The sequence below is a fragment of the Calidris pugnax genome, unplaced genomic scaffold (genome assembly GCF_001431845.1).
Source record: "Calidris pugnax isolate Ruff unplaced genomic scaffold, ASM143184v1 scaffold28, whole genome shotgun sequence".
Classification (NCBI taxonomy): domain Eukaryota; kingdom Metazoa; phylum Chordata; class Aves; order Charadriiformes; family Scolopacidae; genus Calidris; species Calidris pugnax.
The window spans coordinates 19638696-19652669 of NW_015090842.1; the positions used below are offsets into that span (position 1 = coordinate 19638696).

Genomic DNA, 13974 nt, shown 5'->3' on the forward strand with positions numbered 1-13974 from the left:
GTCTTATCTGAGACACATAAATATGAACTGCCTACATCTCTTTTGTTCAAACTTGGAAATTTAGCTACATGTGTTCTTTTTTTTCCATATTCATTTTAAGAAATCAAGAATAAATTTCCACTCATCTCTATATGATACAGAAGCTAGATATCTATTTTAGATCTCTTTTGCAAATTATTTTACCTATAGAAGAGACTTCCTCTGGTAATGCATTATTAGAAAAACAGGTGGAGGGCAGCACAGAAACTATTACAGGCAGGCAGCTCTAATCCACAGATACATAGGTCTCTGTGTGCATATACATATATTTATGTATAGAATTCTGTATAGTGACAGAAATTATAATATCAAAAATGTCATCAGATCAGTTGAACTTTCATGTTTGCACATCTAACAATTCAGACTTTCTAAGCTTATAATTTCCAAATTTAAATACACTGTATTTCTCACATTTAAATCCTGAAATTTGTTACATTTTATTAACGTGATGAAGTTTAAGAACTATAGCTTGTAGTCTATCAGACAGATCATCAAATAAAATTTACCAAAACAAGTCAATAATGCCATAAGATCTATAGACTCACACATATATAGCCGTGTTTTACATTGTAGAAACAACTGAAGTAGCAACCACATAATGCACTTTTTCAATCCAGAAATATCGGAGTATACTCTCGCACTTCACCATGTGGATTGGCAATAGAAAGAGAGGTTACACTTTTCTAATTGCATCTCTCCTGGCAATGAGACCAAATACTTCACATATCAACATCATATATACAGCATATGTGATGTTTGTTGCAAAGTGGTAGTATGATATCCAATCCAAAGTCACATTAGACCTTCAGTCTCTCTTTTAGGTTTTTAGTATGGGTTATTCTTCACTCGTAGCATAAAGCATGTAACAATGATCTGTCTTCTTTCAGGTAAGAGAAGTGTGGGAAACAAGTGACAAACACCCAGAAGGTCTCTCTGAAGATTCTCAACTACAAGTCCTGCCTCAACAGGCAGAGATATTGCAATTCTTGCCTCAAAGCCTGATTTTACAGAATGCCCTCTACGATTTATTGCCAGAGAACACCTGAAACCGAATATAGAGTTGCAGATATGGTTCCTGAAAGATCTCCAGGGGTTGAACACTGAAACAGGCTGCCCAGAGAAACTTCAGACTCTCCATCCTTGGAGGTATTTCAGATCCAACTGGCCAATGTCCTTGGCAGCCTGCTCTAGCTGACCCTGCTTCCAGGGGTTGCAATAGACAACATCTACAGGTCCCTTCCAACCTCAGCTATTGTGTGATTCTCTGAACTTTTTGGCCTCTCTGTTTTGCCTACTCTGCAGCTAGTAAAGCCACCAAAATATAAGCAAGAGTGAAGCACCACTGACAAAATCAGTTTTGAAGTGTCCCTTAAGACTGAAAGGCTCTAACACAGCATGAGAAAACTCAAGAGTACGAAGCCATGGGTTTGGTATACAAAGTTGAACACACACAACATACCATGACATAAGAGAAATATTTTCACTTGGACTTTGTGCCTCAGGCCCTACACTCCTGAGGGTTTCACATTTATTTACAATACTCTCTACGGGCAGTTTTCTGCTCCTTCACTCTTCAAACCCTGGTGATAATGTCAGCTTTATCCATGCAATGGAGGAATTTAAAGCATGTCAATACTAACGGGAGGTGCACAGACTGCATTTCAGCAGTATTTACAAGTATGATAACCCTTTATTGTGCTAGGTAACTTTTTAAACAGAGAATCCTATAGTAAGCCCTTGCCTTTGTTCATCTGTTAACTGCTATTCCACATGGCTGATAATGGATACGTGGTGACCTTGTACTGAAATTGCTGCATGGAAAAAGAAAAAAAGTGTAAGGCCACAGTACAGCCATGAGCTGCAGCTAACTTTTTTTTCTCTTCTAGCAAAATAGGAAAAATATACTGTATTTAGATACTAGTCAGACATAAACATGACAAATAAATTGCCCCTTGGTTTTATTTTTTTGCAGGGGAAACTTGTAGAAGATGACAGAGGCTGCCCAGGTCCACTCACTAGAAATGTTCAAAAACAATATCGCCAGTTTAATTTCTCCTATTAAGAGGAAAGCAATTTTTTGCTCTACTGAACACTAATGACCAAGATTATTTAGTGACTGAAGACTTGCCTGGACAGAAGCATGACTTTAATTTCCAGCATGCCACAGACAATGTAACTGTGCTCAGTATGACCAGTCCAGTTACATATCACCTTACGCCCATTAAGGTATATAAACGGTATTAAATAACTGAATGAGAAATCAGTCACAATGGCCACCATAAATGTTCTAGAGGGAGAGAGAGCTACGTACATGTTACCCCAAACAAGACAGAGTTTCTGTCCAATTTTGGAATTTGCAAGATGCCCCATCCCTGGAGGGGTTCAAGGCCAGGTTGGATGGGGCTTGGAGCAACCTGGTCTGGTGGGAGGTGTCCCTGCCCAGGGCAGGGGTGTTGGAACTTGATGATCTTTAAGGTCCCTTCCAACTCAAACCATTCTATGATTCTATGAGCAGGTTTGCTCTCCTTAAATATCAAGGAGATGCAGGATGTGTCACTGAGCTTCAAGCACTGTCTTCTCCTCAAGTATATTATGTTCCTTCTTACTACCTACTAATCCTGTTGTCATTTCTTATTCTCTCCTCCTCCAACAACAGCAGATCGGGTACCACACATCCTGCTGCTGTTCCAAAATGGTTCCATCTACACTGGGTGTTTGTGTAGACATAAACTCATACTGTTGCCTTTCTCATAGAAGGAAACTAATTCTTTTCCACCCATGGCATGAGCTTACAAAGGTAACAGAGTTAAGGTCTTAACTATCCTATGCTTGGGCTTCTGCCTTAAAATTCCAAATATCAAAAATCTTCAAAAGAAGAAGTAGTTAAAAAGCCAGAATTATATTTTAAAAGTTATTTAAGATATCCACTTATATCTTTTACTTTGTTGGGAAGCTGAAGTTCCAGTAATACCACCCTATCCTCCTCCTCCTCATTGTCATCACCCAGGTCACCACAGAGTTCTCAAGTCAGGAAGGCACACAGCCTTCCTATACTCTTATGACTGCAAGAGTTCAAGGAAGAAAAGTGGAAGGTACTCTTTGAGTTCATCACATCCTTCCATTCAACAAAACATAGAAAAGTACTTTCAAATTCATCATACTCCTTCAGAACTACATAGAGGAACGGGACACTAAGCTTAGGTGAGGGTGGCCTACAGCTAATTTTCTGCATAAAAATAGGTTTGTTTAGTAGGGTTCAGCAACAGGTAGAATATGAAATACAGAAACAGAGCAACAGTTGTCATGCTCTGTCTGTCCAGTGACAGTTTGTAGAGCACAGAAAACAGACTATTGTGACTCAGTACCATGATAAACTCTCCTAAAGGTGGAACTTCCACATTATTTCTTTCTTTGGCTCATTTCAATGGGGCCTGGGTCTTTCTGCAACAAAGTAAACAATAGCTAACTAAAAGTTTTAATTCTTCCTAGGAAAGAATGCAAAAATCTAACCTTCTGCCAAGACAAAGATCTGTCCAAGCCATGCCACTTGAGCATTTTATGACCATTTTTGATTAATTATTTCTTAGATGGAAGTTTGTAACACCAGATTATTTGCATGCTTTCCAGCTATGGTATCTACAGCATCTAATTCAGGTAATGCATTAAGCATAAAAGGCAAGACCAGGGTTCAGGCCATCTAAATGTCACAGCTTTTATCTTCAGAAGCACAATCTGTTTTAATAAGAGAGTGTTGAAATATGCAGAGTACTCCACAAATAAGCTACTTGAAGTTAGCCTTGTGTAAGATAAAGCACCCCAGCCCAGCAACAAAAGAATTGCAGTTTCTGGGCTTACTTTACTACTATATTATGTGTCAGGAAACTGTAAAATAAGGAAACAGTTACTGAGATAAAATAAGTTTTCATCTTTAAATTAACCTGTATGAAAGAGGCCACTAGCTATCAAAAAATAAAAAACAAACCCCAAAATATTACAAAAAAGGTGCATATCTTGCAGAACACCTTAGCACTTATTAGTATAGATTGCTCATGAATCTGTCTTCAAGCAAAAAGTAACTCTGATTATTAGTAATGCAAAAGAAAAAAAAAATCCATACTCTGTCAACCTTTTACCTACATTTGGAGCAGGATTACAATGGTGCCTCACACTCCTCACAGACTGCTTGCTATCAGCTCAACTCACACAGCAAGTCATTACAGCCTGAAAGACAAGGTTGAACATACTTTCCAAACTCGAGGTTTTAATTAATGCCGTGACTGCAGTATTTCCTAAAGTCCTGATATAAGCACAAGCTCTCTCTCTCAGTGTCCTATACCTCCCCCGCTCCCACTTACCTCTGTTTCAAGGACAAACTTTCATTAGCAATGTGATCTTTAGCACTGGCTCTGTTGACTGTAATGCACGGTACTGCTCTATTTACTCAACACTACCTCATTGTTTGTAGGGCAAGATTAACCAGTTGGAGGAGAAGAGCCAATACCTGCAAAATTAAAAGTTTTTTTTTCTATTTTTTTTGTTTGTTTTTCAGGTTGTTTTTGTAGTAGTATCCAGGGAAAGTAAAAAAAAGGGGAGACATAAAAAGAAAGAAGACATACCTATTATCCACAATTCAGTTTCCTCCAAGATTCTTTCATATTCCTGCCTCTCCTTTAAACTTAGACTGTAAGAATAGCATAGGCATGGAATAAGAGCCTTGAGATCCATGAAGTGTATTCGCTTATTTAAGAATACATATGATTCTTGCTCTAATCCTTATAAATGTCAGTGTAAAAAACCAAAACCAAAACCCACACACAAACAAAACCAAAAAACCCAACAAATTATAACTTTATAAACTGGCTTTAGTCTGCTTCAGAAAAAGGGAGTTTTCGCTTTCTTGTTCAACATGCCTTCACAAAAATACAGAGGAGAAGTGGAAGTAGATCCCTAAATCAGTTTGCCTTTATAGTCTCTGAAATTCTGAAGTCACAGTTGCTTTGTGGGCAGCAATCCCATGCATCAGGAATTGATTGTGTTTGATAAAAGGAAAAGTGAGAGTAAGAAATTATAATCAGTAAGATTTTAGCAGTTCTTAGCTGAGTAAGATCAGACTGTACACTTAGCCTTCAAGATTCAGACCAGCCCAATACAGAGTAAGGACTATAATGGTCACATTATTTAGATATATATATTACGTAGTTTCTACAGAACTACATCGTCTCTTTCAGGGAGCTTCTTGTTTCCAAAGTGAGTTCATCATAACAGCAAAGACTTGATATGAGCTGTCTGGAATATAAAGTCAGTCACACAGTTTCTCGTGATTAATTCTCAGCCTCTGAGCTTTATAGGAAGAGGGGATTGATTTATATTTCCTTTTCTTTCTTTAAGCATACCACAAGAGCAGTTTTCTTCTCCCGTGCTTCATGTCTACACGGTGCCATTTCACACGCTTTACAATAAGCACAAGTTCATCCTGTAACAGTTTAATTCTGCTGTAAGAAGTAACATTGGCTAGTACACTTGAGTAATCAACCAATGAAGCAAACCCCAAAGCTCTGTCCTAGTCATATTCTAGTGACTGCTCTGCATTCCCCAGTCCTCACACATCCCCCTCCAATCCAACAGTTATTTGATTCAAGAGGTTTGATGTGTTATACACTGGTTTGTGTCCCTCTTCAGCTGCAAAGGACTCCCAAATTAACTTTCAGGTACACAGCTACAATAGGATCTACTTACAAAGTAAACCTCCACAGTGGTTTTCACACTTTTATTTTCCAAGTTGCACACTATAGCTCTGCTTTACTCTTGGTGCAATTCACTGCAACAGAATTACTTATCCAGAAAGTGATTCTGCCATAATTTCTGTAAAGATGTTTAATTTCACACATCATCAACATCTACATAATTCATTAAAATGTTAAAACAAATGCCTAAATTTCTCTAGAATTAGAGCCAGAGAATGGAAACACCACTAATTATGTTTTGATTTCAATTCAGTAAGAATGATAACATAATTCAGAGACTGACCTACAGTTCTAGTAATAGAACATTTCCTTTTCAGTTAACAGATGTCCAAAACCATCACTGGAGCCAGGTTTTTGCAAAAGAGAATGTTAAGATTAAGAAACAGTTGTATTAAGTTTTTTTCCAAGATTTTAGTGCTAATACAGTATCCATTTCTCAACACTTTTTGCCCCTCTCTGCCCACTGCAGCTCTACAAGGGAAGGTAGCAGGGGAGAAGAGAAACTGAAGTATTTTTAAATGTTAATTTGGGAGAAGAGTCAGAGTTGGTGGGGTTTGTTGTTGTTTTGTCACTCATCATGTGGTAAGCATTTAAATTTCAATTCCCTACACCTTTTGCATAATATTTGTCTTATAACTCACATCTACATTCACAGCATGTGGATTTAATGAAGGACAGATTAGTAAAGCAGCTGCTTATATACAAAGCAAGAACAGAGCTACTGTATAGAAATGTACCCATGTAAGTTGTGAACAGTTTCAAGAACAACGCAATTAATCAGAACAAAGCACTAAAAAAATAGTTTGTAGAGCAAACACGACTTCTGATTCAGTACCTCCTCAGGACACACACATGAAGTTGCCTTTCAGAGTATTGATATTTTTCTCTTTCCTTGAAATAAGGTTGTAGCTAACAGAAATTGATCGTGAAGGAAAACAACACCATGATATCTCTGCAGGTTTTACACAAAGCAGCAACTATTATGAAGAAAAAAAAAAAAAGTTTTCCATAGCAGACAGAAGATGGCAAAGACATGAACGTGAGGAAGAGGGAGAGTTACTGTTTATGTTTCTAATTAAGAGACATAAAAGTTCCAATTGGAACCATATAAATCATAAAAAAAAGAGGGCTGATATTTTGCTGCTAAAGAAAACATTAATCTCCAATCAGCATTTTCAGTTCTGGCCACACCACTGCTTTGCTAGCAGTATCAGTTCCAGCATCGATGCGTCACTCCCCAACCTAACTGTTCAGCAAAGAAGCGCTGCAACACGTTGCCAGACCTGATGCCCTCCTTTGGCAGCCCTTCCCTACCCAAAACGTTCTGCTCAGAACTTAAGGGTGTTTTGGTTTTTAAAAAGGAAAAAAAAAAAACAAACAAACACTAACAAAAAACCTCGTAGTAAACCAACACACAGATGCAAGAACTGTGCAAGCTTTTTAAAAGCTGTGACAAGAACCAGACAAAATGCTACCGGGAGAAGAGGGAAACAGTGGAGTTTGCAGACAACCCAGAGAACCCACACAAAGCTTTCTGAGCTGCTCCCATGTTAACATGCAAGAACTGTAGAAGTACTGCATGTGTACGTACTGTAAAGAAGGTGGACTACAAATCCTTTATTTTTTCCCTCTGCCACTTTTGAAAATCCTGACAATAGCTCATCAACACATTTCCAGTGACCTTTTCAGTAGCTACTTACAGCACCTTAGAAGAAAGAAATTCAAAGTCTTTGAGGATCATGTAAATCCAGCAATGTTTGCATTAAATGGCTTCTAACCTATGTTTTACTGTCTTCCAATGACTTTTAAAAAAGCTGCAAGCACAATTTCAAGAGAAACTCAAGTGTTCAGATATAACATTAGAGCTGCGAGAACATTCTCATGAGGTAGTGACACAGTTTTCGAACACCACACATCACCACCCTGGGTGAACACAGGTGTTTCAAGCTGTTCTGGACAGATTATAGTAAAGTTTGTTTTTCTATATATGCTCATCCACCCAGGCTTGGTAAGAGATCTAATGCTACTGTTTTAACTTCACCAGAACAAGCAGCAGCATCCGCTGTCATAAGAAGTCTACTCAGGGTCATTCTCAAACCACTGGGCCAAATTATTCACTTCTAATGAATACTGGCCCTTTGAATTTTAAGAGAAGAAGGTAGCCCAGCTAGCCAAGGCTACCACATTTTTGTGCTTGCAAAGAAAAGAATATGCAGCTTTAGACAAATTCCTTTGTCTAATTGCTCATTCCAAAGTGAAATGCACCTTAATATAGGAACAAAGCAAGGTTTGTGGGAATACTCAAGGAATTCAGATGAAAGTATTGCAGCCTTCAAGAGAAGCTAAGGGTACCACTTTTCCACAAAACCTAATAGAAGATTAATGCTAAAAATAACAAATGCAGTCACATGGTCTACATATATATTATATATGTATACATGAATATACATATGTAACAGAGGAACTGATTCTGGTACTAACTCTTCTCTGGTCTTGAGAGAACAGATTTGTGTGCTTCAATCATAACGCAGTGGGAGCTGGGTAGCACAGAAAAATTGTAAAGGGAAAAATAGTTCGCCCATACCATCAAGAGCAGAATTACAGCTAGGGTTCTGAAACACAAGTTAGCCATCCATTTCCACTGCTAGAGAAAAAAAAAAAAATCTCACTCTGTAAGAGCCTGCAGCTACAGGAAGCGTTAGAACATCCCTACTTCCCCACAGTAAAGGCTGACTATATTCCAACATTGGGTATTAAATATAATTTAACCAATGTTCTTCTAAGTATATAAATGGAAATAGGGAGTTATTAGAAGCTAATATATAGTAAGAGCCCTGCATAAGTACACTCAGCTCCCCTGCAAGAGAGAACAACCCGAAGGCCACCTTGTGTCTGTCAGGAAATCCTCATTGCTCCCTGCTGACACCCAGCCAAGGCCACAGGTTCACAAGGCAAACTGCATGGTGGCCAATCTGTCTCAAAACCTCTATCTCCTGTCACCCGCACTGCTTGCCCACACCTTGGTGCTGCGGCTGCCCGCAGAAAAACCACATCACCTGCCATACGTCAGACAGAACCACCCCAAAACTGATTTAACTCAGAAGAGCACCCTGCTCCAGTTTAGTACATAAAAACTCTTCTATTGGCAGACCACAGGTGAGGGAGGTCCATGTAGCAGCAGCTACCCATGTAAAAGGTACCACTAAAAAGTTTTCATACAACTGCAGCTTGAGATCACGATGCGGGGGCAGAAATACCTTAAGCTGGTATCACCATCAAACATGTTGGATCATGAAAATACAACCAAAGGGTGTAGTTTCACGGGACGTGAGCTTGGACAGCAAAGCAGCTTAGAAGTTCCCACCCTACCTGCTCATGTCAGTGATCCTGTTTACACCACAGCTTCACAAAGGGTTTTACTGACACAACAAAAAGATGGCAAAAGTACGGTGCAGGGGCAGGAAAGAAGCTGGCTTCACTGCTGAGGCCAAATCTTGTGAAACTACACCCCAAGTGCTTGTTGTGGAGAGAACAGCCTGCTCAGTAACACTTGCCAAAGGTTTGCCAAACACCTGCTCCACAACTTCAGAACTCAGACCCAGCAAATATACCAAAACACAGACTCTTCCAGTAGTTTTATTGAGGTGTTGCAGTCACCAAATAATCTGGAGTTGGAAGACCAACCACGAAACTAATAAAATAAAATTAATGGAAAAAAAAAAAATACCCAGCATTTTCAGGCTTTTTTCTGCACTCTGAAGGTTCAGAGATGTATTAAAAAAATATTAAAATAAAAAACATTTAGCCAAAACGAAGGTGTGACAGCTGGCAAGCAAGCCAACAAACCTTTCTGCTAGCACTTTGTGAAGAAGAGGCTGCAGAACAAGTTTCTCTTAAAAAGAAAAAAAAGAAGTTGTAACCGGTTTATCAGGTTAGAGGAATTCACTGGTTCTTCCACCTCTCCCCCCACCCCATTTGTTTCCAAATGCTCATCTAACCAGCTTGTTTCTTGCTGAATTTGTTGATATGTGAGAAAATAAATTGCACCTGCAGCTCAGCTGGGTGATCAACAGGCACCCAAACACACTTCAGAGAACTGCTAATTCACCTCAGTATTTTCAATTTGTGCAGAGTTTTTGAGACCTGGGGTTGAAAAGGCCCAGCTTTGTCTTTCTGTGTTTAAGAATATGAATTGAACTGATGTACTGGATTCAAAGTACAACGCCATGAGAGATCAGCAAGACCAGGACACTCTTTCAAACAATTTTTTAATACTTAAATGTCAATCTATAAATGAAATTTGGATGCTTCCAATAGGTCCAAAAGCAGACCCAGCTCTCATGAGAACCTTTCCCTTTTTATGTGTATCATTCAAAGTAGGATGGTAATTACAGCTAAATACTGCAGACAGCTTTCCAAAATTATTAGCTCTTCTTAAGACTTATCCTTTGTCAGGGAGACATGCAAATAGTGCCTCGCAAAAGAAAAGCAACATGTCTTAAGGCAAGTCATGCTGATTCAGCCAGGTTTTCTCTATGGGAAGGATTAAGAAATCCACAACACTTTCAACTTAGTATTCAATCTTTAACTCAGAACCCCCATGGCTAGAATAGGAGAAGCACATGAAGACCTCAGCTTTTTGATGACAGAGTAATGGGGCTGAGAGAAAGGCAAAGTTCATTTTGGTTTTGCTCTTTAAAAGCAAGTTTCCATTCCTGCAAGGTTTCAGAGAGCGACCTGAAAATAATTTTCCAAGCTTAAAAGCTTGGAAACTGTGAAACCATAAAGCTCCAGCAGGTACATATATATGTAGCAGTTCCAAAAACACAGTTGAACAAGATGTCTCCTCCTTACTTTGTTAAAAAATCCTCACATTTTTCTACTCTACTTTTTGTTCTGCAACTACAACACCACATTTCAGGCAGCAGCTATAAGCTCACCATTACTGGTCCAACAACAGAGGTAAGTTATTAATGCCATTTTGAACTAAATACATCAAGGAACCTGCTTCCAAAGGGCACGCCTTTTATGATTTCAGGTAACTATCTCCCTAATGTTTGTACATTACTGGGATCTCCCCACCTCACCTAGAACAGAGCTATCAGAACATTACACACGACCTATTAGAAAATACAGCTGGATGCCATATATGCACCAGCATCTGTGGAATCAAATGTTTATTACCCTGGACAAACACAATACTTAAAAACTTGCAGCAAAGTGTATAGAACATACACTGCAACAAACAGATTGGTTATTTGAGGGCACTGTGCTTCAGAACCTCACTTTGTAAAGTTATACAGCAAAAACAAATCAGGACCCTATTTTAGCATATTTCTTAAGACAAACCCACGTAGTGAGTAATGTGAGCTGTAACACCATTAAGAATATGAAATAAAATTGAAAGGATGCATCATTTGTTGAAGTGCTTTGTTACAAGCAGAGTAAAGACTTAACCAGAGGTTACAGACTTTTGGTAGACCCGGCCACTGCTGAAAATCTAAGTAGTAACAGGAGGAGGCTTTCTGTGGTCAGTGGAAAAACTCCAGACCCACAGTAGCTCATCTACTGTTTACCAGTTACAAATCACAGAATGGTTGAGGTTGGGAGAGACCTCTGAAACACAGATAAAAGTTACAATGGATTTGTGCTTAGCAATTCTCACTTCCCCCTACATGTAGAGACTGGGAACCCAAGGCAGGAGCCAGAAGCAGGCACTGAAACTTTCATTTACATGACTGAGAGGTGTGCCCAAGTGAGAAGTTTTCAGCTGCATCATCAGATTTTCTACCACAATCCAAGCAGGGAGTGGAAAGCTAATTTCACTTGCTCTGTAACACTATCTCAAATCAAGGTACAAGTCTGCTTCCTTTTCCTCCTCCTTTTCAAATAACCACTTCACCCACCTGTGCTTTTGCTAATCAAAACACTTAACTAAGGGGGGAAAAAAGAAAAAAGTCTGTGTTGACAAACACCTGACTCATCCTTAAAATAACATGATGCAATTAAAACATTTAATGGGCTTCAAAAACACAGAGAAGGATTTACTATTAAAGAATATGGAATTTTGCTTTTTGTCACTATTGCAAGTGGGAGGATGACTCCTTGTGGAGTCAGGACACATGGAAGGGAGGGCAAGGAAGTCGAGCTCAGGTAAAGTGTGTTCCAGAAGACCTATGATGGAACCGGTCACCTCACATCCAATAATTAACAGCAAAATCATTATTTAGTTGCATAGATATGCCAAACAAAAAGGAAAAAAAATGTTGTTTTTCAAGAGTCTCTGCCCACCTACACACAAAGGTAGTATTTCCTTTTATTTGCTAAGGCAGACCCACCTACAGTGCAATTTATGGCAATAAGATACAATCTCTCATAAAGTATTGAGTATAATTAAAGTGTGTCTGTTATAAAGGTAAACAGAGCGTACTAGGCTAAGCTGTTCCAGATGTCTTTAGTGCAAGATCTGGGACAAGATCAAACCTGCAGCTGCACATTTTCTCAGGGGTTATTTTGAAGCTTAAAAAAAAAGAAAAAAGAAAAAAGAAAAAAGAAAAAAGAAAAAAGAAAAAAGAAAAAAGAAAAAAGAAAAAAGAAAAAAGAAAAAAGAAAAAAACCCAACATATTAAATCACCTCTTGGTCTCGGACTCTAGCAAAACCAAAGCAAGTAGAATAAATGCCATCTGCAGATAATGTTGACAGATTTTAAGACACACAAAAGTTGCACATTTCTGTTTTCAAAGATACTCACTCCCAAGTGAAGTGTTAACCATTCAGTATCAAAGAGGGGTAGGACCTAGTCTGCCAAGTTATCTGTGTCACCAGAAGTTACAGCAACATGAACCTGTTCTACTGCCTGAGCAAGTTTCGTGCTGAAACACACCTTCGAATGATTCAGACAAGGTGTGGAAAGCCAGCTTTATATGTTACACAAAAATGCACTATTGTATTTTTCCATTCAAGCACACTTTGTATATAGAACAGACACTGAATGAAAAACTTTCAGGAACTGCATGTGTATACATTACTTGCATTAAAATGTTTAGATAACTTAGGACCTCTTGAAATGCAAGGATCATACAAATTTACAGATTTACTGTCTTAGTGTGATATTAAGTGAGTCAAAGAGCAAAATACAGGAATCGTAGAAAAAAACCTAATCACTAATTCACTAATTAAGCTTATCTGTACAAGAGCGATACACAACAAACACATCTGATGTTTTATGAACATACAGTTTTGAGGAGTTGAACCAACTTCAAGATTAACCAGGGAGAAAAGTTTTTTTAATACCTATTATTGCAGTGGATCAATTCTGAATGTTTGATTAGCACTGCTAAATTGAGTAGTGCTCTTATCATCCTACTTTTTTTTTTTTATGGCTTGAGTAAGAGAAATTTGGAATCAAACTAGACCCATTAAAATAATCAGAAGGCCAGACCTTCCAAGGACTACAGCATCAGCTCAAGCGTTCTGGTGTGGCACAGAACTGCTTCAGAGTCATGGGGTTCCCATTTCAGCCATGGGCTTCCCACGGTCTCTTTTGGGTTAGCTTTAAAATAAGCATGAAAACTTGCTAATGATTTCAAAGTAAACGGCAAAATTAAAGTCTATTCCTTTTACCCAGCACCATCTCACCTGCTGAAGAACCCGGTCCAGGGGCTCCGCTTTGCCCAGTCCCTCTGGTGTTAAACCACTCACTTCGCGACACTGGTCACTTAAGTCCAAATTGTCTGCTTTCACCAGGGATTTGTGCAGGGTCCCTACCTAAAAACATGTAAGAAATGACGGGCAAGAGTGAGGAAGGAAGGAACCGGGGCCCTTTTTAACAAATGCGTTCAGGCTGCAGCAAAATCAGAAAGGTGTGGGATTGCGGGCCCGGTAACGATCGCGAGGATTAAAGAAAAAAAAAAAAAAAAAAAAAACATTTGTGGATTTCACAAATCGGACTCTTTCCCCCGGGTTTCTCGCCCTCCCGCCTCGGGGAGCCCCGGGACCCACCGGGCGCCCTGTGCGGGCAGCACCCGGCGCTGCGGGGACGGGAACACCGCAGCACGCTAAGGCAGCTTCCCCAATCGATCCCTGAAATTGATTGTTTTAGCAAAGCCCTTCATCTCTAGGGGGCTCTTGGTTAGGATAGGGCTTTTTTTTGGGGGGGGGGGGGAAATATTGAAAAACCCCCTCTTTTAG

The 13974-nt window shown here is 39.2% G+C and overlaps 1 protein-coding gene across 6 annotated transcripts in view; it reads right to left on the reverse strand.

Moving 5' to 3' along the window:
* Nucleotides 1–13974, reverse strand: part of ESRP2 (epithelial splicing regulatory protein 2) — a 48532-nt gene that overhangs the window by 31157 nt on the left and 3401 nt on the right. For all 6 annotated transcript variants that reach the window (XM_014942552.1, XM_014942553.1, XM_014942554.1 and 3 more), the window contains exon 3: nt 13423–13551. In XM_014942552.1, the coding sequence (XP_014798038.1) occupies nt 13423–13551 (129 nt within the window). The remainder of the gene's footprint in view (nt 1–13422; nt 13552–13974) is intronic.